We start from the raw sequence: 22,230 nt of genomic DNA, 5'->3' as shown, positions 1-22,230 counted from the left end.
AAGTTCCAAGAGCATGATGCCAGCATCTGCTTGCCTCTGAGGACAGCCGTGTACTCTCTGTGTGTGGCGGAAAACTGGAAGAGGGCAGCAGATGCAAGAGAGTCCGAGGGGAGGTGCCAGCTTGTTGTATAAAAGGCCGCTCTCCCAATAACCACTCCGGCTCCCTGAGAAGAGATGGGAGCCCACCCCTGAGAGTGTTGATCCCTGAGTGACCGGGTCACACTGGCACCTCTCAACACCATGACACTGGGGCCCAATCCTCAGCTCCAATTGTGGAGGGACAGACCATGTTCCAGCCATAGCACTCTGGCCCTGCCCCGGCCTGTGTCCCCCTCACCTACGAAACACACCCTGTGCCCTAGCCCAGAGCCCTAACTTGTCAACATCAACTCCAAAGTCTAAAACCCGGTCATCTGAGGCTCAAGGCGCCTTCCAGCTGTGAGCCTGCAAAATCAACACCCAGTCCTCCACTTCCAAGATCCAGTGGTGACACAGGTGGCACAGCGGGGTCAGCATTGCTGCCCCCAAGGTGGAAGTGCTCCAAAAGAAAGGAGTAACGGGGGCTGAGCTGGGGCTTAGCGGCAGAGCACTTGCCTAGCACTTGGGGGTCTTGGGTTCGAGCCTCAGCACCACCTAAAAATAAATAAGTAAAAAATTAAGGTATTGTGTCCAACTACAACTAAAATTTATATATGTAATACACATATATAATTATATATAAAATATATACGTAATATTATATATATGTATGTGTGTGTGTGTGTGTGTATATATATATTTTTTTTTTTTTTAAGAAAGGAGTCATTGGCTCAGAGCAAATCCAAAACAGCAGGGAAGATAATGAATCTTAAACTGGAAGATGGTCTTCCACTCCATGCGCCTCTCCTAGGCACACCAGTCCCTTCTGCCCTGTGGCTGCTCCCTGGGGTTGGCCAGGTGCCTGTGCCTTTCCCAGGCATGTTACAGGTCCCCACTGGCACTTCCGTGCCAGGATCCAGAGGTGAAGGCCCCCTCCCAAGGCTCACTGAGCATTGCCTTGTGGGGAGCCTCTGTGGCACTCAGTCCTCGAGGCTGGTTCCCTCCGGGCCCTGCAGTGGTTCGTCTTTGACGTCCCCAGGAGCACTGTGACCCTGCAGAGCCTGCACTCTGCACGTCTGCAGAGTCAGCACCACCAGACCCCAGGGCTTGCCACCTGCACCCTCTGGAGCGGTGGCCTGAGCACACTGGCCTATTGAGCCCTGGCTGGCCCAGTGCTGCCCTGGACGGCTCACCCCTGCTGCCATTAAGGGCCTAGCGTTCGAGCCTGTGCTGAGGGGAATCCTAGGAGAGCTCTGAGATCCCTCTGGGCCCTCCCGAGGTCTGGCTGGGCACCTCCCTCCTCTCCTGGTGCCAGTCTCGGAGCTGGGCCACACTTGCCATCTCCAACCTGCTTTTTGTTCGTCACATGATCTGTGATTTTTCCAAATTTTTATGCTCTCTTCCCTTTACAGTGATAAATTCAGTCTTTAAAGAGCTTCTTTTTCTTCTTCCTGATCTCAGCCTAGTGATTGAGATTAAGGAACCTCACAGCTCCTTTTAATTTGGCTTAGAAAATTCTTCAGCCAGAAATTCTCGTTTGTGCCTTGGGTTCCATGTTGGGTAGAGTCCTGGGGCACAGACACCATTAGACATTTGCTCCCTCATAGCAGGGGTGGCCAAGGCCATCTCATTTCCATGTGAGGCTTCACTGGAGTGGCTGTTACCGTCCAGTGCCCACGGACGGTGGTCTAGGCACGACCTCAGCATGTCCCCTAGGGCTCCACCTTCCCCGCCTTCCCCTGCTCCCAGTCCCCACAGTCACCTAAACACAGTGTATACAGTGTCTTTGTCTTGGCTCCTCAGAACTCTTCCACTCTCTGACCATTACCTGATTCCAAAGCTATTTCCACATTTGCCAGCATCGTTATAGCAGTGACCCCGCTTCTTGGTACTGGTTTTCTCTTCGGCCATTTTCTGTTGTGGTAATGAAATATTGGAGGCTGGGTATAAAGAGGAGAAGTTTATTTTGGGAGGTCAGAACATGGTGCCAGCAACTACTCAGCTTCTGCTGCGGGCCACGTGCCCCTCTGTGCAGGGTGGCAAACTGGAATGGGGACCGGTCTTTGGCAGCTCGCGTGCAGGACAGCCTGGGGAGGCTCACTTGATAACATTCGTCCTTGCAAGGATGAAGCCATTCCTGAGAGCGGCAGCCACTCCCACAAGAAAAGCATTCCTGTCTCTTGGGGACCTAATCACCTCAGCACCTCTCCACGCCATCACACTGGGGACCAAGTCTCCATGCGAGTGTTGGTGGTACAAACCATACTCCCACCACAGCACCCTGCTTCCTTCAAACATCCTGGGAGATTAAAGCAGATGAGGAGGCAGGCTTGTGGGGCGGAGCCAGGCTTGTGGGGTGGAGCCAGGCTTGTGGGGTGGAGCCAGGTGTGGGGGTGGAGCCAGGCTTGTGGGGCGGAGCCAGGTGTGGGGGTGGAGCCAGGTAGGGGGTGGAGCCAGGCTTGTGGGGCGGAGCCAGGTGTGCTGGGTGGGGGCTTATTGAAGTGAAAGGATGATTAAAGTGAAAGGATGGATGAAGTGGGAGGGCCGTGGCTCACCCCACCTGCTCTTAGGCCTCAGGGACGCCTGCTGGGCCTCAGCTGCCCTGTCCCTCTAGCAGGAGGTTAGAGGAGCAACTTAGTCCAGCTCTGACCATCCACTATCGCTGACTCATTTGTTTCTGTTGTAGGAACAAAAGCGAATCTTAGAGATGGGCATCACGGGCCCCGAGGGCCACGCTCTGAGCAGACCTGAAGAGGTAAGGACTTGGCGTGTCCCCGGCGTTGCCATCATCCTGATGGCCTTCCTGCTGCACCCAGCCTGCGTCCAGCTCCTCCTGTTCCCTTCCCTCCTGGGAAGGCCGCAGGCCAGTCAGCAAGGGCCAGGAAGAGGCCCTGCCTCTCCCGGGTCCAGGAGTTCCACACGGGCCCTGCACACACTTCAGTGTCCAAACTGGATAAGAGTCTGCCAAGGACTGTGCCCTGGGTGTCAGGGAGGGGGAGCCACGGGCCCCAAGCCTGGCCCCAGGAGACAGCCACCCTGCCCACTGCGTTCCCAAGGTGGAAATGGGTGGGTCCCCTGGGTGGCTGTGTGTGGAGGGAGGCCCAGATGGTACATGTGCCTGGGACACGGGTTGAGTGTGTTTCTCTGCCCTTAGGAAGTCACGAACGAGTGTCCTGAACCTCCCCCAGCCCTGGCCCTTCTCCACACTGGAGACACACAGGAGTAGTGAGCAGGCCATGAGCTGTGTGTTCCTGGCCCATGGGGACATCAGGACAGGACTAGAAACAAGGTTCATAAGCTTTTATTGCACCTGAATGTGCTTGCCACATCAGGGTTTGTGACCAATGGCTTTGCCCCTGAGAGTAGGTGGGGCCCCATCAGGTGTCAGACTCCAGCAGGGCCCACCTGGAGCCACACCACCCTAAAAAGAAAAAGAAGTACAGCTGGGCACAGGGCGCATGCGTGTGATGTTCCCTTGGGAGGCTGAGACAGAAGGATCACAAATTTGAGGCCAGCCTCAGCAACTTGGCAAGACTTCTCGAGAAATTTAATAATAAAAAGGGCTGAGGGTGTAGCTCAGTGGCTGAGCGCCTTGAGTTTGGTCCCAAGTACCACAAAAACCAACCAACCAGTCCTCGGGTTGGCTGACTCCACTCGCGTTGGCCGGGCTGGAGGGTGTGGAGACCGAAGAGACCTCGGGTGCTCCTGGGTTTACTTGGTGAGGGAGTGAGCCGGTGGGCAGGGTGGGCAGGGGGTGGGTGGACATGGGCATGTTCTTGGCACAGCCTTCGCATACCACAGACCACCTCCTGGGCTTCCTGATTCTGTCTGCCGCCTCTCGCCCTAGCGGGTGCAGAACTCTCCCAGACACACAGGAGCTCAAGTCGGCCTCCGACCCTCCACCCAAACTCGCTCTGCCTTCTTTTAAGAACAGCTGCTCTACTTGACCCCTTGACTTGGTACATTTCCCTTCTGCCACAGTTGCCTGAGGAAAGTCAGAGGACACGGGTTCACAGAGCCCTGGGAGTTTGGGGTGGGGCAGGCTCCCCCGCCTCCCTCTCGTGACCCTGTGTCTGCTGTCCCCAGCTGGAGGCTGAGGCTGTATTCCGGGCCATCACCATTGCCGGCCGGATCAACTGCCCTGTGTATATCACCAAGGTCATGAGCAAGAGCGCGGCGGACATCATCACCCTGGCCAGGAAGAAGGGTATGCGGTGGCCGGGCCTCCTGAGGGGCCCTGCGTGTCCCACAGGCCCAGTTACATCCAGGACCAGACGGGAGCCGGGAGCCGGGAGCCGGGGCCTCCAGCCCATTCAGGAGTGGAGGGGACACGGGGAGGGGCAGGCAGAACCCCGTGCATGCAGTCAGTTTTAGGTGTGATTCTGGGTGTGCCAGGTGCCACCTGGGTGACCTCGGGCAAGTCCCTGGCATGTCCTGAGCCTCGGCTTCTTCATTTGGGGCTGGGCATGGTCCTGGCTGTCAGGGCAAGAGGCCGTGGGTGGAGCGTTGGCAGCTGTCCTCCCGAGGCTGGTAGTAGAGGCCCTGCCTCCTGCCTGACCTCCTTCTGGTCCACTTCCTGAGCACGTCACCCTGGCTGGGCCTCCCAGTCCCCCTGCTGGGCCTCATGGTTGGCTCCTACCCCCGGGGTCCACGGGGATAGGAAGAGGGTCAGCTGTGGCTGGGGAAGGAGGAAGGTGGTTTCCCAGGGCCGGGGCCTGAGAACAGCATGCCCAGCATATGAACAACGTTGGTTTAGGACGTCAGCTGCCCAGCTCCAAGAGTGGATGTCCTTCACCTCTTTGACCCTCTGTCTCCTCCTCTCAGAGGGGCCCTTCAAGCCATTGAGTGAAGCCTTGGCAGCAGCCTGGGCATGTCAAGTGCTGAGTAGGTGTCAGGCCATGTCCTGGCCAGCTCCTGGTCCTCGTTCCCTTCCTGCCGGCTGAACAGAGGGTGATGGGGTGAAGGCCGGAGCTCACACAGCTGGAGGCTGCTCCACAGGCCATCATGGGCTTGGGGATTCTTGGCAGAGACTCAGAGGAGTCCAAGTGTGGCTCCCAGGCCTCTGAGGTCAGTGGTGCCCAAGCAGCGGCAGATCAAGGATGAGGAAGGACCGTGTCTTAGTCTTTTTATGATGTTGCTGTAACAGAGTATCTGAGGTTAGGTATTTTATAAAGAAAAGAAGTTTATTTAGCTCCCAGTCAGTTCTGGAGATTTAAACCCCCAAATTGGGTGGCCCATCTTGTTGGCTTCTGATGAAGGCCCCTCTGGACAGGAACACTTGTGAGGGCTCACATGAGACGGGAAGCCAGAGAGTGAGCTGAGGAAGCCAGCCCCAATCTCGTGGTATCCAGTCCACCCATGAGACCCTTTCTGGCCTCCAGAGAACCAGCCCAGGCTCTGCAGAAAGACATTACTCCGTGCACACGGGCGGGTCCCTCACGGCCCCACACACTTCTCAGAGGTCCCACCATGTCAACACTGTGACACTGGGGACCAAGCTCAGAGGGACAGATAGGAGGAAGAGGGGAGGGCGAAACCCCTGGTCCCGTGGCCCCAGGACCTCAGTGCCTCTGTCCCTCTGTGAAAGGAGATAACAGTGTTCAGATGCCAAAGTCGGTGACGGCCCCCGAGCGTGTTCTGGGCGGCTCGGCCACTGAGTCTCTGGAGAGCTCTTGGCAGGTGCGAGGTGGCGCCTGGCAGGGGTGGCCCTGACAGGGTCCCCCTGCACCTGCCCCTCCTGTGGGCACTGCTCTGGTAACCATGCTCGCTGTGTTCGTCCCTCCCAAGGTCCCCTGGTTTTCGGGGAGCCCATTGCTGCCAGCCTGGGGACCGACGGCACCCACTACTGGAGCAAGAACTGGGCCAAAGCAGCGGCGTTTGTCACCTCCCCGCCCCTGAGCCCAGACCCCACCACGCCTGACTACCTGACCTCCCTGCTGGCCTGGTGAGAGCCCGGGGCGCAGCCAGGGGCCTTTGGGGACAGGGTGGCTGGGTGGGAGGTGCAGACTGGGTCAGACTGGCGTGGACAGGCCTGGTCGTGGTGCTCCTTGGGGACAGTGCGGTTCCCGACAGGCTGTGGGGCCCGAGCCTCTGTTGTGGCCAGTGGCTCAGGTGGGCAGTCAGTCCCTGGCAGGGGTGAATGTCCTGTGGGGCAGAGACGCGAGGCCAGGGCTGTGAATGGGGCTCCTGACACACAGGCTTTCGGGCGCGGGCTCTGGGCTCACCGCCCGCCTGTGTGTCTCTGCACCTCTTATCAGTCGCCCAGGACTTTCTTTATACAGAGGTAAAGCTCACCACGTCTGGCGCGTCCTTCAGAGGTCTCCTCCTAAAGCCTCCTGAGCTTTAGGTCCCTCCCGGGGCTTCCGTTGGTGACTGAAGTTGGGGTTGGCCCTTGGGAGTGAACCCAGGTCTGAACCCCACCCTCTTGTGTCCTTCCAGTGGAGACCTGCAGGTCACAGGCAGCGGCCACTGTCCCTACAGCACTGCCCAGAAAGCGGTGGGCAAGGACAACTTCACCCTGATCCCCGAGGGCGTCAACGGCATCGAGGAGCGGATGACAGTTGTCTGGGACAAGGCAGTGGTAAGGTGCCCCCACCTTTCCCCAGGAACATTCTAGAAGCCCCCTGCCTGGCCCAGCAAGGCCCAGGGCACTGTGCACTCCAGACTCTTCACCCTCCTTACTGGAGACCGGGGCAGACGTGCAGGGGGCACAGGGACACCTGCTCATGAGAAGCAGCAGCACAAGTCCTCCAGATCCTCTGCGTTCCCCGTGTCCCTGTGGTCCTGGGCACACTAACGATGAGGAAGGTTTGTTTGGTTGTGAGCCACACTGTAGCTCCGTAGAGGTGGCTCTGCAGGTTCTGCATGTGCACGTGGGGCTGGAAGCTGGGGTGCCAAGTGGGTGTCGAGAGTTCTTATTGCAGAAGGAACCGGGTCACTGTGAGCTGTGACCTGAACTCAGGTCTTCTTTTCACTGAACCTGGGGCCCAGTGACACTGACAGCTGGCACAAGGCTCTCGGCAGCATCACTCAGTTTGCTCTGAGGCCAGGCCTGCCCTCTCGGAGGGCGCGTGTTCTCAGTGGGGGAGGAGAGCTTGGCCAACCCGTGCGGACCCTGTCGCGGGTTCAGATCTGCCCTCCTGCCTGCCCATCAGGCTTGTCTGCTCATCGGGGGGCTCTTCCTTTAGGCTACAGGCAAAATGGACGAGAACCAGTTTGTGGCCGTGACCAGCACTAATGCAGCCAAGATCTTCAACTTGTACCCGAGGAAAGGGCGGATTGCCGTGGGCTCCGACGCTGACGTGGTCATCTGGGACCCTGACAAGGTGAAGACCATAACAGCCAAGAGTCACAAGTCGGTAAGTCCTGGCCCCCCCACGCCTCTGGCTGCCTGAGGAGTTCGTCCCCAAGATCATTCTACATGCATCTGGTTAAAAATGAATTGGGAACTTCTCAACTCTGTCCTCTAGCAGGACTCTGTCACTCAAATTTCCCCTCCAATTGGAGAGATTGAGGGAGGGCTTTGAGCAGGCTGCTCCTGAGATCTCGGGGACGTCCTACCCCCAGCCCCTTCCCACAGGTGCGTTCTCAGCCCTCTGACGCTGCTGCTCCTAATTCCATGTGGTGCGCCACTGGGATCAGAGAGGGGAACTACTAGGCCCACGACCCTCTCTCCAACTCCACTGTTGCCGCAGCCCGGCTGGCTGGGCAAAATAGCTGGGGGGGTGACGAGGAACTTGTGTACATTGATACAGCAGGAGTGGGAGCCGTTTATTGTAGGACAGGAGGGGTATATATACATTCCACACAGCTTATCTAATTAACATAAACTAGATACAGCAGTCAACCAATAAGGAATCTCCACACTTAATGGCTCGCTGGTGTTACTTCACAAACCACTCCCTCTGGCAAAATGCCAGGCGCCATCCTGACTTGTTTATAGACCCTAACACACTGTCAAACTGGGAAGGAGCTGACCGGGTGCCTGAGAACCTCCCACTTAGCCTTGTGGCCTGCTGCTTCGGCAGCAGGAAGGGCTGGCCCAAGGGCACCGTGTCTGAGCACAGCCTCAGGGTGCATACCGTGTTCTGTGTGCATCCCAAGCCTGTGGTTTGGGTTGTCTCTGTTTTGCATCTTACATGCTCTGGATTTCTCTGCTCACCCAGCGCACCCACTCAGGTGGAGTAGGGTGCTGCCTCCAGCACCCAGTCTGAGTCACCCTCTGTGGGCTCCAGTCCAAAGGCACACTCAGAGGCACACTGCAGTCTGTTAGAGGCACAAGCCCGAAGCAGAGCTGGGCACAGTGTTGGTCTGCTGTGGGATCCTCCCTGCCCCTGGGTGACTCCCTGGCGAGGGATGAGGCCAGGTGCATGGGGGCAAGTCTCCTAAGGAGGCCACAGGAACCACTTGCAGCAGCTCGTGGCGTGGTCCCTGCTCAGCTGCTAGAGGCATCGCGTGTAAAGCAGAGGTTTGGGTAGCTGATCGTGGTCTTGTCCAGCTCACCAACGCAGGGTCATTCTCAAGATAAGCAGTGCCCCCTGGTACACGCCTAGGCTCCCCCTCCAGCTCCCCGGATCAGAGCCAGGAGGAAATAAGGCTGAGGTCGTCTTGCTGGGAGAAGTGCGCGCTGCTCTGTACACCCACGGCCCTGCAGGGCATGCAGATGTACCTTCATTTATTAGGCTGTGCACACTGTAGTGGCCGTGGGAGAATGTTCCAGAAGGTCTCACAGGCGAGAGCGTGCACCCTCCACCCCTACCTCCTCCTGACTGTTGGAGCTGCCACTTCTTGCCCAGGGTGATCCTAATCCTGAGAGGATGTCGCCTCCCCAAGGTCGTGGTGAGGACTGTCGGGAGCACACCCGGCGGCTCAGGAAGGCCTTGGGTTCTCGTGAGGTCATGCCAGTCAGTGGCCGGGTGCCAGGGTGGTCGTGACCCAGCCAGTGTGACTTTGCCGTTAGTCTGTGCCCTGTGCTTTCCATGCATCGTCTCATTGTCCTCACAGCCGCCTTCTAGGTGAGGTGTGTGTCACTCATAAGTAAGAAGAGGGACAGCCAGGGGAAGTGCGTTGGCTTCCTGTGGCTGTCCTAGTAAGTGCCACAACGGGGTGGCTTACTCGACAGAAATGTCTTCTCTCTGTTCTGGAGACCAGAGGTGCAGCATCAAGCTGTTGGCAGGGCTATGCTCCTCCAAGGCCCTGGGGAGGACCCTTCCCTGCCCTGAGCGTCTGGTGTCCCTAGCTGTCCTCCATGTTCCTGGGCATGGGGGTGTGTCCTTACTCCACCTTCAGCCTCTGTCCCCACAAGGCTTCTCCTTACATGGGCACCAGCCATTGGATTCAGGGCCCACCCTGCTCCAGGGTGACCTCTCAACCAGTCACGTCCCCAGCGACCCCGTTTCCAATGAGGTTACCTCCCTGTCCAACCCGCAGCAGTAAGTCCCATGCCTGGGACTCCTCACCTGGGAAGTGTGGTCCAGAGCAGGTAAACTCCGGAACCCGTCTCCTCCCCGTGCCAGGCCCGTCCTGAGTTCCCTCACAGCAGGACAGTTTGGGATTCCAGGGCAGTTTGGCCTAGGGTTTTGTATGTCCCCTTCTCTGAGGCAAGGACACTCAGGCACTGCAGTAAGGGCGTGCTGCTCAGAACGTGGGCTGAGAAGAGCCGAGCTAGAGCCTAGCTTTACTTTCAGGTTTTAAAAAACATGTTACTCTTACCAACTAAAAAGAGACCACTTTTTACACACCACAGTGATTAACTTTTTAAAATCTTTCCTGTAAAAATACTATAACTTCTATTATTTACACCTTGGTACAAAATGTGGTTGCTTCCAAGTGCACGTCACAGGGTCACATGCACGTCTGGGTGCCCATAGAGTGTGGGTCTCAAGACCTTGACACTGGAGATACAGCATCCGGTGCAGTGGGTTTACTGTTTGCAGAAGGTTCTGCAGTCATAATTAATTCCAGAATGTTTTCTTTGCTCCCAAAGAAACCCTGTGGCCATTAATGGTGGCTCCCCGTTCTGCCTTCTCCCAGCCCCCGGCGACCACTAACCTACTTTTTCTGTGTGGATTTTCTTATTCTGGACACTTCATAAATGAAATCGTGCCCATGTGACCCGTTGGGACCGGCTGCTCTTGCTTGGCATGTTTAGGGGCTCATGTAAGCCAAGGCGAATTTAAGGTGAATCCTCTTGGCTCCCGGCCGCTCCACATTCTATCCAAGTGTCCATCAGCAGACGGTGCTTGTGAAGGGAAGTAGAAGACCCCTCACAACAGCACCCATAGGAGGGCTCTGGGGAACTGGGGCTCTCGGATGGGCAGGCAAACCTTTTGTCATGGTCCTTAGTACTATGCGAATTCTTAAACTTGTTCACAGACTACCTTAAGCTAGGAAGTGACAGCAGGCGGAATTCTGTGCAGTCCTAAAGTATAGAATCCCTGCCTGAACACCGCCATGGTGGGTCATTTCCTTGGACTGAGTGGGAGCAGCGGACCCCTCTGGATGCAGGTGTAGGTGGCCACTGTCAGCCGGTGGGAGAGTGGCCAGCTTCTTGTGTGACGGCAGTGTCCTTGTTTGTGCTTCTGCGGTTATGAACTGCTGCCCAGCAGGGGCGCTGTGGGAGCCGGGAAGAGTTGGAGGAGCAGCCTGAATGCAAAGCCAGGGGTGCCTGTCTCTGGGGGCAGCAGTCATCCCAGAATGCCTCGCGCGTTCCCAGCCCTGTGGAGGGGCCACTGTGGCCTGGAACCCCCTGTGAGCCCCCACAGTCCTCAGATCTATGGGAGAGTCTGTCAGCTGATGATAAGTCAATATGAAGAATCGATAGCTTTCCTTAGAAATAATTGAAAACCATCTTGGAAAATAGAATGGAAATGAAATTCCTGCTTCTGATAGAAGTAAAATTGCTCTTAGAAAAACGGCTTTAGGGGCTGGGGCTGGGGCTCAGTGGTGGAGCACTTGTAGCATGCATGAGGCACTGGGTTCCATCCTCAGCACCACAGAAAAATAAAGATACTGTGTCCACCTAAACCCAAAAAATGAATATTAAAAAAATGTTTACCATCAGGTGGTCCGTTATTAAAAAAAACTGTTATAAGACTTGCGTAAATGCAAGGACTTGTACACTAAGAAGCTTCAATATAGTGGGCTTGGCAGTTCTTTCTAATGTAGGCTGTAAATTAAAGTAATCCCATCAGAAATCTCAACGGGTTATTTTTTCTTGATGGTAGACGTTAGAATAATCAAAGTATTTCTGGACAAAGGGAATGTTGATGTAGGGCTGTCAGTCATCTCAGATATAAAAACATATTACAAAGCCACAGTGATCCCAACAGCATGGAATTGTGTGAAAGGAGAGAGAGCCAAGAAGTAGACCGACCACAGATGAGAAATTGGTTTCCAATGAAGGAGGCACTTAAAATTAGTTAGGAGAAAATAGTTATCAGCCAATTCTGTTAGAGTAGCAGCTCAGAAGGTTTGACCTCTGCCCCACTCATTATCACACACAAAAAATAAAATAAAACCAAAAAAACCTCCAAAGTCATCAAAGATTGAAGTAAAACTGAAAGGAACAAAAAGAAAGCATCCCTTTTAAAAACGATAATTCTGAAGAAGAAATCAGACATGAGACTTAGAAATTATAAAGGAATACATTGGTCTTTTTGACCACTGACAACATAAAAATGAACCTTCTATATGGCCCCAAATCAATAACCTTCTATATGGCCAAAAAAATTTGCTTTATATGAGAACCAAAGATAGTGGGCAAGACAGGCCTGTGGCACACACCTGTAATCCCAGAGGCTCAGGAGGCTGAGACAGGAGGATCGCGAGTTCAAAGCCAGCCTCAGCAAGGTGAGGCACTAAGCAACTCAGACCCTGTTTCTAAATAAAGTACAAAATAGGGCTGGGAATGTGGCTCGGTGGTCTAGTGTCCCTGAGTTCAATCCCCGGTACCCCACTCCCCCCCCCAAAAAAAAAAGACAGTAGCTAGTGCCCCACACATAATGCAGGAGAGACTCTTTACCATCTAATGTGTACTTAGAAATGAGGAAAAATACCAAGACCTGGTCATCAGAGCAGTGTTAAAAGACTGTTAGAAGTGGCCCCGTGAGGGATGTAGAAATGGTGTCTGATCTTTAGAAAGGCCTGATCTCACCTGCCTACAGCACTAGGATGTCAAGGGACCCTGACCCAGGATACCAAAGTGGTTGAACTGGGAACCGGTGAGCTGGCTGGGTGCTGGCCGGGTGCTGGTGGGGAAGGGACCCAGTGCTGCTGTTCTTGGAAGGCAGATCCACCAGGGGCGCAGACCCACGTTCCTTGACCCCGGGCTCCACATCTGGAGACAGGCACGCCGTGGGTGGGGCACCTACAGCGAGTGTACTTCACTGTTGCTTTAGCAGAAACAGAAATGTCGCTGTCCCTCCGTGGAACCTGGGTGTGTCCATGGGACGCGGTGTGGCGGTTCACAGCACAGGAGGAGCGCTTCAGATCATGTGTGTGCGCATGTGGGACGGTCTCTGGGCTCAGGAGAAAAATCAAGGCGCACCTGAAAAATGGTGGAGCACCTGCGTGAGGCAGGGGTTCATGAATAGAGGCGCCTGGGGACCAAGAAGCTCCCCAAGGTGTTGGCCTCTGAGCAGCGCCAGAGAGACGCTGCAATGAATTTCCTTTGCCCTATTTGATTCTTTTTTTTCAACCACACACATGACCTACTTAAAATAACGCTGGACAGCAGCCGGCTGGAGGCGGTGGCCAGCAGGGTCCAGGCTCCCTTCAGGAGGAGGGAGAGCAAGGGGCGTTTCTACCTAATAACAACAGCACGACGTCACCCCGCTCTGGGGTGACATGAGCTGCCTCCTCCCCATGGCCTGGTGGTGTCACTTGGTCTGACCCCTTTGGAAAATGGTTTGGTGATATGCAACCTGTGTCCTTTGATCTAGTAAATTAAATTTTAGAGAGCGATCCTAAAAAAGTAATTTAAAAAAGGACACAGAACACCCAGTATAGGTGGAGCTGCCCGGGGCCAACTCCCAGGACACCAGTCTCAGTCACCAAGCCCCAGGACAATATGACACAAGGCCACCAGCAGGCTCAGTGCCCCGGGACAAGGTGCGGGTCACACATGCTGTGTGACTGGGTGGAACAGTGCCCAGCCCTGACAGGGGTATTTTGGGAGTGGGAGGACCCCAGGAAATGCTTGGGACCTAAGGTTAGGCAACCTGGCTGTTCCGTGACGGGTTCCCGTGGAGAAAACCCTTGGAGCCACGGTGGGTACAGCTGTGCTCTTGGCTCGCAGGCCGTGGAGTACAACATCTTCGAGGGCATGGAGTGCCACGGCTCGCCGCTGGTGGTCATCAGCCAGGGCAAGATCGTCTTCGAAGACGGAAACATCAACGTCAACAAGGGCGTGGGCCGCTTCATCCCGCGGAAGCCCTTCCCCGAGTACCTCTACCAGCGCGTCAAGATCAGGAACAAGGTGAGCGGGTCTGGGGGACTCAGCATTGGGTCAGAACGACACACTTTCTTGGGGAGTTGAGCGAGCTCACAGACGTGTGCCCCCCTGTCTCCATCCAGGCAGGTTCTTGTCTCAGGACAGCAGTGAGGTCCAGATGAGGCCGTGCAAACTGTAAAGAGGTGTGCACTGTGGGCACGGGAGGGCTGTGGAGGGACACTTCTGAGCTGCTCTGGGCTCCGACCTGCGTCCTCTGGGGACTCTCGCCCCTGATGGAGGTATCGGGAGCCTCAGTTCTCGGACCAGAACCCTGAGGCCCAGAGCCGTGCAGGACTCACCAGGCACACAGTTGGGCAGCGCTCAGGCCAGGCCATCTGCTGGGCATAAATAGCCCCGTGTCCTCCGGGTCTGGCTCCTCCGCCCCTTTCTGTCAGGTTTTGCGTCTGCCTTTCCCTCCGTCCTGAAGACTCAGCCCTGACTTTGGGAGGTCCTGGCACAGGCACCGAGTGGGCTCTGTCCCCACCTCTGTGCGGCCCAGAGGGGAAACTCACAGCCAGGTGGACCCTCTGTGGTGGTTTCCCCGCCACACATCCCATCACCATGGCAACCTGCTTCCCACAGCAGCCAGCAAAGGCTGTGCACTAGGAGGGCCAGTTGTGTGTGTCTGTGCGTATGAACATGTGTGTGTGTGCGTGCATCGTGCATAGTGTGCTGGGGGTGTGCGGGCTCCCCCCTCCCTGGTCTTCATCAATGGCATCACCAGTGGCTTCGCCACTGCTGCTCCACAGAACAGTCCGGACCCCTCCTCCCAGAACCCCAGCACCCAGGGCTGCTCCCCATCCACCTGCTGGCCCCCTGCGTCTCCCACGAGGGGCCGTGCCAGGTCAGAGACACCACATTGCACAGATGCTGCCATCAGGTGGGAATGTGAGGCCTGGGGAAGCAGCGAGGCAGAGCCAGCAAGTGCCTGTTCGCATCCCCGGGAGCATACCCGTGTCCAGGAGCATGCGGGTGCGTGTCTTATGTGTGTGCATTAGTGTGGTGTGTGTGTGGCCAGTGGGGCTCAGGTGAGTGTGTGCACACGTGTACATGAGGCCTGGGACCTCAGGTTCCTGTCCTGCGGCAGGGCACAGCCCAGTCTGAGCAGGGGGCACAGGAGGGCATGTGCTCACCATGGGGGTCACCTGCTCCCTCTGTCTAGGTTTCTGCCCTGCAAGGGGTCTCCAGGGGCATGTACGACGGTCCCGTGTACGAGGTGCCAGCTACACCCAAATATGCCACTCCGGCTCCTTCTGCCAAATCCTCGCCTTCCAAACACCAGCCGCCGCCCATCAGGAACCTCCACCAGTCCAACTTCAGCTTGTCAGGTAGGCGCGCGGGTCCCCCCGGTCACCGGGACCTTCCTGCTCCTCAGGCGAGCAGCGCAGGGGCAGGGGCACCCTTCCCCTGTCCTGGGCAGGCAGCGTGGGCAGGGAGGTCCTTGGGGGGCAGCAGGTTGTTTCTGACCTTGTTTATGAACATTTGCTCCAAAACTGGCCCCGTGCTCAAGCACCCTTGGGGTCTGTGCACTGTGCCTGGTGAGTGAAATGTGGGTGCAGGGCTGAGCTGGGCAGTCCGCCGCGGTGAGGAAGCAGTGCCATCTTCTGTGGTTTTATTTTATCCTCACAATCGCCTGTGTGGTACATGATCTTTTTCCTATTTAGAGAAGAAACTGAGGCCCCAGAAAATTTGATGTCAAGATCCCAGAATTCAGTGCTTCAAAGGCGCTGGGGCATGTGCCTGCTGTTTCATCAGCCGGCCACATGAGGGCGCCCACGTGCACGCTGGGAGCCATGGATGGGAACTGTCCACAGACTGGGAGGTGTCAGCGCCCGCTGTGCGGGTGCCAGGAAGCAGGGTGGTGATACATGGACAGCCATAATTCAGATCTGGAGTTAGCACACTTCTGTTAAAGGGCTAGATAGGAAATATTTCCAACTTTGTGAGTCACAGGCAAAACTCCAGTGGTTGTATTAAATAGCTACTAAAACTGCAACCATTTTTTAAAGATGTAAAAATGCTCATGAGCCCTATAAACACAGGCAGTGGGCCGGGCGTGGTGGCACATCCCTGTAATCATGAGACCTGTCTCACATAACATAAAAAGGGGTTGGGCCGTAGCTTAATGGTAGAGCGCTTGCCTAGTATGTGCAGAGCCCTGGGTTCCTCCCCAGTACTGAGGAAACAAACAACCAAGGTGACGAATGGGCTGAATGGGGCTCACGAGGCATAGTGTGCGACTCCCGTCTGGAAAGGGGACCAGCTTGGCAACAGTGGAAGGATGGAGGGAGACGATGAATCATCAGTTTAAACTGTGGGGGCAGAGCCTCCCTGCCCAGAGTAGGTCTCCTTGATGACGCAGTCGGGGCCCCAAGGCCACCTCCCTCTCCACGAGCCTCTTACGGAAGAGCTGCCTACACACGAGTTCCAGTGTTTACAGATAGTCACTGATGTACAGAGTGGACCCTGATGCCTCTCCAGTGTCTCACTGGATGCTCAGTCCACAGTGCAGGGACTGTTTTGATGCTGGGAAGAGCCACTGAGGACAACACACCTCTCAAGGACCTGGCAGACTGGACCTCTGTTCTCAAGGGAGGAAATTAGACCTTGGACAACTACAGGCGTAGGGAATTCCTTTTAGATAAGGATAGCAAAGAAATTAGAAGGCTGTAGGAAGGGCCCCGCCACACCCTCCCTTCCCTGCTGTGCTCTCGGTCCTCTTTGAAGCCCCAGCACTGCCCTTGGCCAGCCTCACGGCAGCTTGATGAGTGACATCATTTGGAAACAAGTGCCTAGATGTTTTAGCACCAGGAGCCGCTTCACAGAGGGCCTCTCATCTTGGCAGAGCATCTTGTTATGCAGATGTAGCATGGTTTGTCAGTGTCCTTTGTCCAGTGAGTATTGTCAGATCCCAGACGTGTAACCAGCGAGGCACAGATGGTCATGAGGAGGAAAGGTGTATTACGTGCTGACTGACTCCAGATTCCTGACCCTTGAGCAGATTCGTGAATTACCAGGAAGACAAGCGTCCACCAGTGGAACCATGGGAGAAAATAAAATCAGTACTCTAAGCCTGGCTCCTAGGGCTTACATAGAGAGGCCATATAGTGTCACAGGAGGGGCCTCAACTGGACTGATGATCTTGTTTTTCAGAAAAGGAAATGAGGCCAAGGGGTGAGGGGGATGACTTATTTCAAATTACCCAAGATCAAAGCATCATCTGTATTAAAACTTGAGTCTCCAACTGGACCTCAGGCCTGCGTCACAGCACCCACATTTCAGCCTACACATTGCTCACTGTTCTCTTTCAGTGAATATTTATTGAGTGCCAGGAATGGGGCTTGCTGCTGGAGTTTTAAATCTGTGTTTGACTGAAAGAGAATGCGTAATATTAGAAGTTGGCTTTGAAGATTTAAAACAAAATACTGCTCCCACGTGCAGATTTGCCCATTACAAATGAAGGGGCAAACCAGCTCTGGATGATGAATGTGCTCCTGCACACGCCCATGCACGCTTATGTAGCCACCCCCCACCCACGCCATCCATGGAGTACTTTAGGAGCAGGGGATACCATGCAGAGGAGTGGGGACTTTGGAGACAGACCAGCTAGGCCTTGAATCCTGGCTTCCCTGCCGCTAGCTATGCCTCAAGGTGCGCACCTTGAGCCTCGATTCCTCCTCTACAGGGGGACAAAACACACCCTCACTGTATTGTCATGTGCTCCAAACACAGTAATATTTGCTAAAGCACTGAGCCTGTGCCTGCACGCAGTAGGCACTCAAAAAGTGGGTGCTCACCTGTTTCAAGAATGTCAAATTTTCCTGGGGAAGCCAGAAAAGAAAATGCACAAGGTGGACAGGGCTGTAGGAGGGTGACCCAGGGACTGAGAGGGGAGAGGAGAGAGTGGTCTGCTCTGGTTGCCCGGGAGGCTGCCCAGAGGTGACCTGGACATTTTAAGACAGAACACAGTGTGCACCAGGCGGGGACAGTGCAGAACACTCAGCCTTCAGAATCAGCAAGTTGAGCTGAGGTTAGCAGATCTCGTCCAGAAGTGATGGCTCTGTCTCTTGTAGGTGCCCAGATAGATGACAACAACCCCAGGCGTACCGGCCATCGCATCGTGGCGCCCCCTGGCGGCCGCTCCAACATCACCAGCCTGGGCTGACGTGGACGAGCGGACAGCGAGTGAAGGATTCTGGAATCGTGCCCATCCTCTCCCTGTCCATGTTTCTGGAGCCCACGGTTTTAGTTGGTGCTGATACGGGGGAAACCGAATGATGTTCTTCCCTTTTTTATTTAGGAAGAAGTGGTACTAGTGTGGTGTGTTTGCGCGTCCCTCCGAGTCACCTCAGCATGGTGTTTTCATCCCCTCCCTAGTGAACCACAGGTGTGGCATCCTCTTGTCCTGTCCCCTCCACTTCCGACGGCTCTGCGATGCCCTGAGCGGTGGTTCCTTTGCGCCCTTGTAGCAGTTCTAGGATAGTCTGTGCATGTTGCTGCGTTCTGCACCCGAGCCCGTGAGAGTGTCCGCGGGAACACCGCCAGGGACTGATGTGGACCGCAGCCCTCGGGGCAGTTCCCGGACTCCTAAGATGAAGCTGTGTCCTCACTGCCCCCGCCCGAGCCCACCAGAGAGAAGCCCGTCCACCCCAGCCCACCCCGTCGAGGTTTGTGGCTCTCAGAACGGCAGGGAAGCCTTCCCCTTGGTCACAAGAAACACCCTCCCCGTCCTGCGTCAGCCGGTCTCTGTGGCGCTTGTGACTCACCACGATGCCCTTCCAGTCCGTGTGTTCTTCAGCCAGCTCTGGGTTTGAGACCCAGCCAGGTTCACAGGGGTCTGCGTCCCCACGGGGCCAGTGACGGTGTGCTGAAGGCTGCCCCCGGGTTGCCTGCGACCTGGTCCCTCCAGGAGGTCGACGGGGCAGTCAGATTTTTAAAGTTTTGTACAGTTTTCCTTTGTAATCAATCACCCCCATTTTTACTTAATAACTGACTAATCGTGGCTCTTATTTCTGAATTCAAAGCTTGTGAAAAAATAAAATAAACCACCCACCGACCTGGCTGGCGTGTTCGCTTGGGTTGGGTGAAGCGCTGGGGTCCCGCAGCCCTGGGATAACTGAGTGGTGGATGATGCTCAGGATACTGGGGGAGGCAGGGAGGGAGGAGAGCTGTCTCCGAAGGCTTCGGTCTAGACAGGGAGCCCTGGATGGGAAGATTTGGGATATGGCCAGCGGCTGGGCTCTTCCCTCCATTCCCAGGAAATACGCATGCACACACACACACACACACACACACACGTTCTAAGGAGGAGTAAAAACTTGGCAAAGGTGCTTGCCTCCCCGAGCTGTAAGTACAGGATGATGACGATGAGGACGCAGGCTGCAGCTGTCTGCGCTTGCTCCAAGTCGGGCTGTGTGCAGTGTGACTGTGACTTTCGTGAACGAGTCTGTTCTAATTACTGTAATGGGATGTCTTCGACAGTCAACTTTAGGAGTTCTTTCCTGAGTCGAGTGGGGCGTGCTAGGCTGACGGGCCTCCTCTGGCGACGGCCTTCCTACTGGCTGGCCCAAGGTGGTGCAGGGCATCACGTGGCCGGGGACCGGAAGGACATACACGCTTTGCTGGTCTCTTGCCTTCTTCCTATAAAGCTCACATGAGTCCATGCCCTTCTCCTATCTCATCACCTCCTGATGGCCATGGCTCTGCACTCCATGGTGGGACGGTCTCCGCCCTCTCTGTGCCTCACAGTGGGCATACATGGCAACACCTGAAGCGTTGGGGACACCCAAACTGTACCAAACCATAGCACCCCATTTATAGTGGACCTCAATGGCTTCTTCTTCATTGAGGTCCAAGTCGGACCTCAATGGCTTCTCCAAGATCACAGTGTCAGAGCCCAGGCTCCAGCCCCTAACTCCCGAGCCTGACTGTCCCTGGAGGCCATGGCTTTGGGTGGCCCTGCCCTCCCCGCCCCTCAACTTGGTGAGGATACCTTGGTGAGGTCCAGAGAGGTGCTGACGCGGGTCCATTGCAGATTCTTGAGACAAAGCTAAAGGCTCAGAGAGGTCAAGAATGGACGTAGGCAGTACGGGTGTTCGATCTTGACCCAGTTGGACTGTCCAAGGGCTGCAGAGGAAGCTTCCGGAGAGTGCAGCTGGTGGCAGTGGTGTGGACCTGCCTGTGGCCTCACGGCCCGAGTCCCACGGGGGGGAGAAGCAGAAGCAGGATCTGTCCTGACATCCTGTTCCCTAGACAGACTGACGGGGCCTCTTCCTGACCCTCTGGTCCTGGAGCCCACCACCTGCCTCTCCAAGGGGCCCCGCTGCAGGGGACAGGGGACGGGGTCTGGCAAGGCATGGCAGTTCTTGGGGGCTGAGCTGGAGCAGGGCTTTCAAGGCACGTGGTTTTCTTGTGTCTCCTTGGTCTTGGGGCCTGAGTTTCTCAGGAAGCTGCAGGAGCGGCCACTGGTTCCCTCCCCACAGCCAGCGCCTCACAGGCTCCAGGGAGCAGGGCCCTGGCCCCTGGGTGCTAGAGGGGCGGGCATGAAGCTGCCCACCGGGTCGTCCTCTAAGTTTCTTCTGGAGGTTTTATCTTTCACTTTGAGGCCTATGAGCCCCGCCTGGAGGATGCTCCTGTGTACTGAGGGGCGGGTCCCCAGGGTCATTTTTTCCCGTGACATGTGACAGCTCACAGTGTTACTGGGCACCCCACATTTCCCCAGTCAGTGGCAATGACTCTCTCGTCCATCACAATGATAAATACATGTCTCAGTCCACATGGACCTTCTGTGACCTGGTGGTCAGGGACGTGCAGGAAAACAGATGTGGCTGCGGGTGGGGCTGGAGGGCCCTGGCCTGGTGTTTGCCGATTTCCACGGCGTCAATCTCCCCACAGCCATGTCACCACATGAGGCCCACCAGCTGGGAGTCCTTAACACTTGAGTCAGCTCTGCTGTCCCAGGAGGGCCACTTCCGGCCCTCCTGTGTTGGTTTATGCATCTCCTCACCCCCAGACCGAATATCGAGTCTGAAGAGGCAAACCGGCCTCCTTGGTGCGCCCCACTGCGTGCGCCCGGGTTGTCCCGGGTTCCCGTGCCGCCCAGCTCGCTGCTCACCCCTGAGGCCGTCGGGCCACCTCGGTCACAGTGTGGACAAAAGGCTGCTGCTCAGCCTTTTGCCAGATGTCACAGCTGAGCAGAGCTACTATCCCCACAAAAGCACAGAGACCCTCCACGTTCTCTTCCCAGGGAAGGCGTGGGCCGTGCCATGTGCGTTTAGAAGGTCCTTCACCCAGAGCTTCTCCCGTGCTGGGAGACTTCTGGAGCAGTGGCTGCCGGCCCCTCCTGGCCCTGGTTTCAGGAGGAATCAATATCAGCTCTGGCACCACGCAGGCCAGAGGAGTCTGTGGAGGGGAACCCCACTGGCCGCATCCTGAGTCCCCAGCTCAGGTCCTAGGACACCACCGTCAGAGAAGGTGACCAGCCCCTGACACTATCACCCTCATCCCCTGCCAGCTCCACCTCCATCCACCACCATAGCAACTCCCATCCCATACTGAGAACCGGAGGCCACCATGGCGGGGCCAGGGCGGTGGAGGGCACCCTGGGGCTTCCTCGCCCATCCTCCTCTGCCTGTCTCAGCCCACCCCTCCAGCCCCTCACCTCAGCCACACTTGAGAACACATCCAGGATCTGCTGACCCACGGCAGCCATGAAGGCCACCTGCAGGGTGGGGTGGGGAGCAGCCGGGAGCCTCCTCAGCTGGGAAGGTGTGGCTGGGCCTGTGGTCCTTAAATCGGCACTTACAGTTGGCCTGCGATTTTTCCGAGACCTAATCTCGGGTTAATTGGCCAGTCCTGCTGCTGCGGGGTGGGGGTGGGGTCTGCACTGGGCACACATGCCACCAAACTGGGCATCCAGGACACAGGCACCATCTGCCTTAGGGCACCTCTGTGCAAGGACCCTTGTGACAGACAACGCAGAAGTGATGTCTGTGCAAACTGTGCCCTGAGAACGCGGCACAAAGGAAGCCAAGCAGCCTACAGGACCCTGCAGACCGACGCAGCGTCTCCTCAGGCCACCAGAGGGCACTGTTGGGTAACTTTAGAAATCCCACCCGCGTCCAGGGCTGAAGGGTCTCCACCTCCAGGTTAGTTAACAGGACTGCGCAGCCGCTTCCAGGAAGGAGCCGCACCTGCACCAGCAGAGTCTAACTTAGGTTTTTAGAAAGCAAAACTCATAGCCCAGAAAATCCCCCAGTCAGGGTCCCTGAGCCACCCAATCCGCAAACCAGAGCCCATCATGTTCTAGAAGTTTGTGGAAACACAGCTGTCACGTCCTGGGCTTGGCCAGGACAGGCATCCATTTCCTTAGCCCATGGATGATGACCCTGGGGACCCTGGGCAGTGCTGGAGACATCCTGGGGTTGGTCCTGTGGTCTCATGGGTCAAGTCCAGGGGTGCTGCCAAACACCCCACCATGCACAGGATAGCACCTGCCCATCAGCCCAGAGTGACACAGCAGAGCTGCTCTTCACATCCATGGGTTTACTCAGGACTGCAGGGCACTGTGACCTGGGCACACCTGTTAGGATGGTCACAGAGGCATCCAGGGAGGTCGAGGTCTGGGGGAGCTGTGAAGAGCAGGTGGGGCCCGGGCACCA

The 22,230-nt window shown here is 56.3% G+C and overlaps 1 protein-coding gene across 2 annotated transcripts in view; it reads left to right on the top strand.

The window, feature by feature from the left end:
* The window catches only part of Crmp1 (collapsin response mediator protein 1), a 66,957-nt gene extending 48,330 nt beyond the window's left edge, over window positions 1-18,627 (top strand). For both annotated transcript variants that reach the window (XM_046423543.1, XM_058572420.1), the window contains exons 7-14: window positions 2,765-2,833; window positions 4,165-4,285; window positions 5,866-6,022; window positions 6,517-6,658; window positions 7,266-7,436; window positions 13,376-13,555; window positions 14,733-14,898; window positions 17,644-18,627. In XM_046423543.1, coding sequence (XP_046279499.1) covers window positions 2,765-2,833; window positions 4,165-4,285; window positions 5,866-6,022; window positions 6,517-6,658; window positions 7,266-7,436; window positions 13,376-13,555; window positions 14,733-14,898; window positions 17,644-17,735 — 1,098 coding nt within the window. In that variant the 3' untranslated portion in view covers window positions 17,736-18,627. The remainder of the gene's footprint in view (window positions 1-2,764; window positions 2,834-4,164; window positions 4,286-5,865; window positions 6,023-6,516; window positions 6,659-7,265; window positions 7,437-13,375; window positions 13,556-14,732; window positions 14,899-17,643) is intronic.
* Window positions 18,628-22,230: the final 3,603 nt, after the last annotated feature.

This window comes from Marmota monax, unplaced genomic scaffold (assembly GCF_021218885.2).
Source record: "Marmota monax isolate L192 unplaced genomic scaffold, Marmota_monax_Labrador192_F-V1.1 WCK01_AAM20220418_F8-fsc00009, whole genome shotgun sequence".
In the NCBI taxonomy this organism is placed as follows: Eukaryota; Metazoa; Chordata; class Mammalia; order Rodentia; family Sciuridae; genus Marmota; species Marmota monax.
The sequence above is the reverse complement of the archived record's forward strand: the minus strand, read 5'-3'. Positions and strand labels throughout refer to the sequence as shown.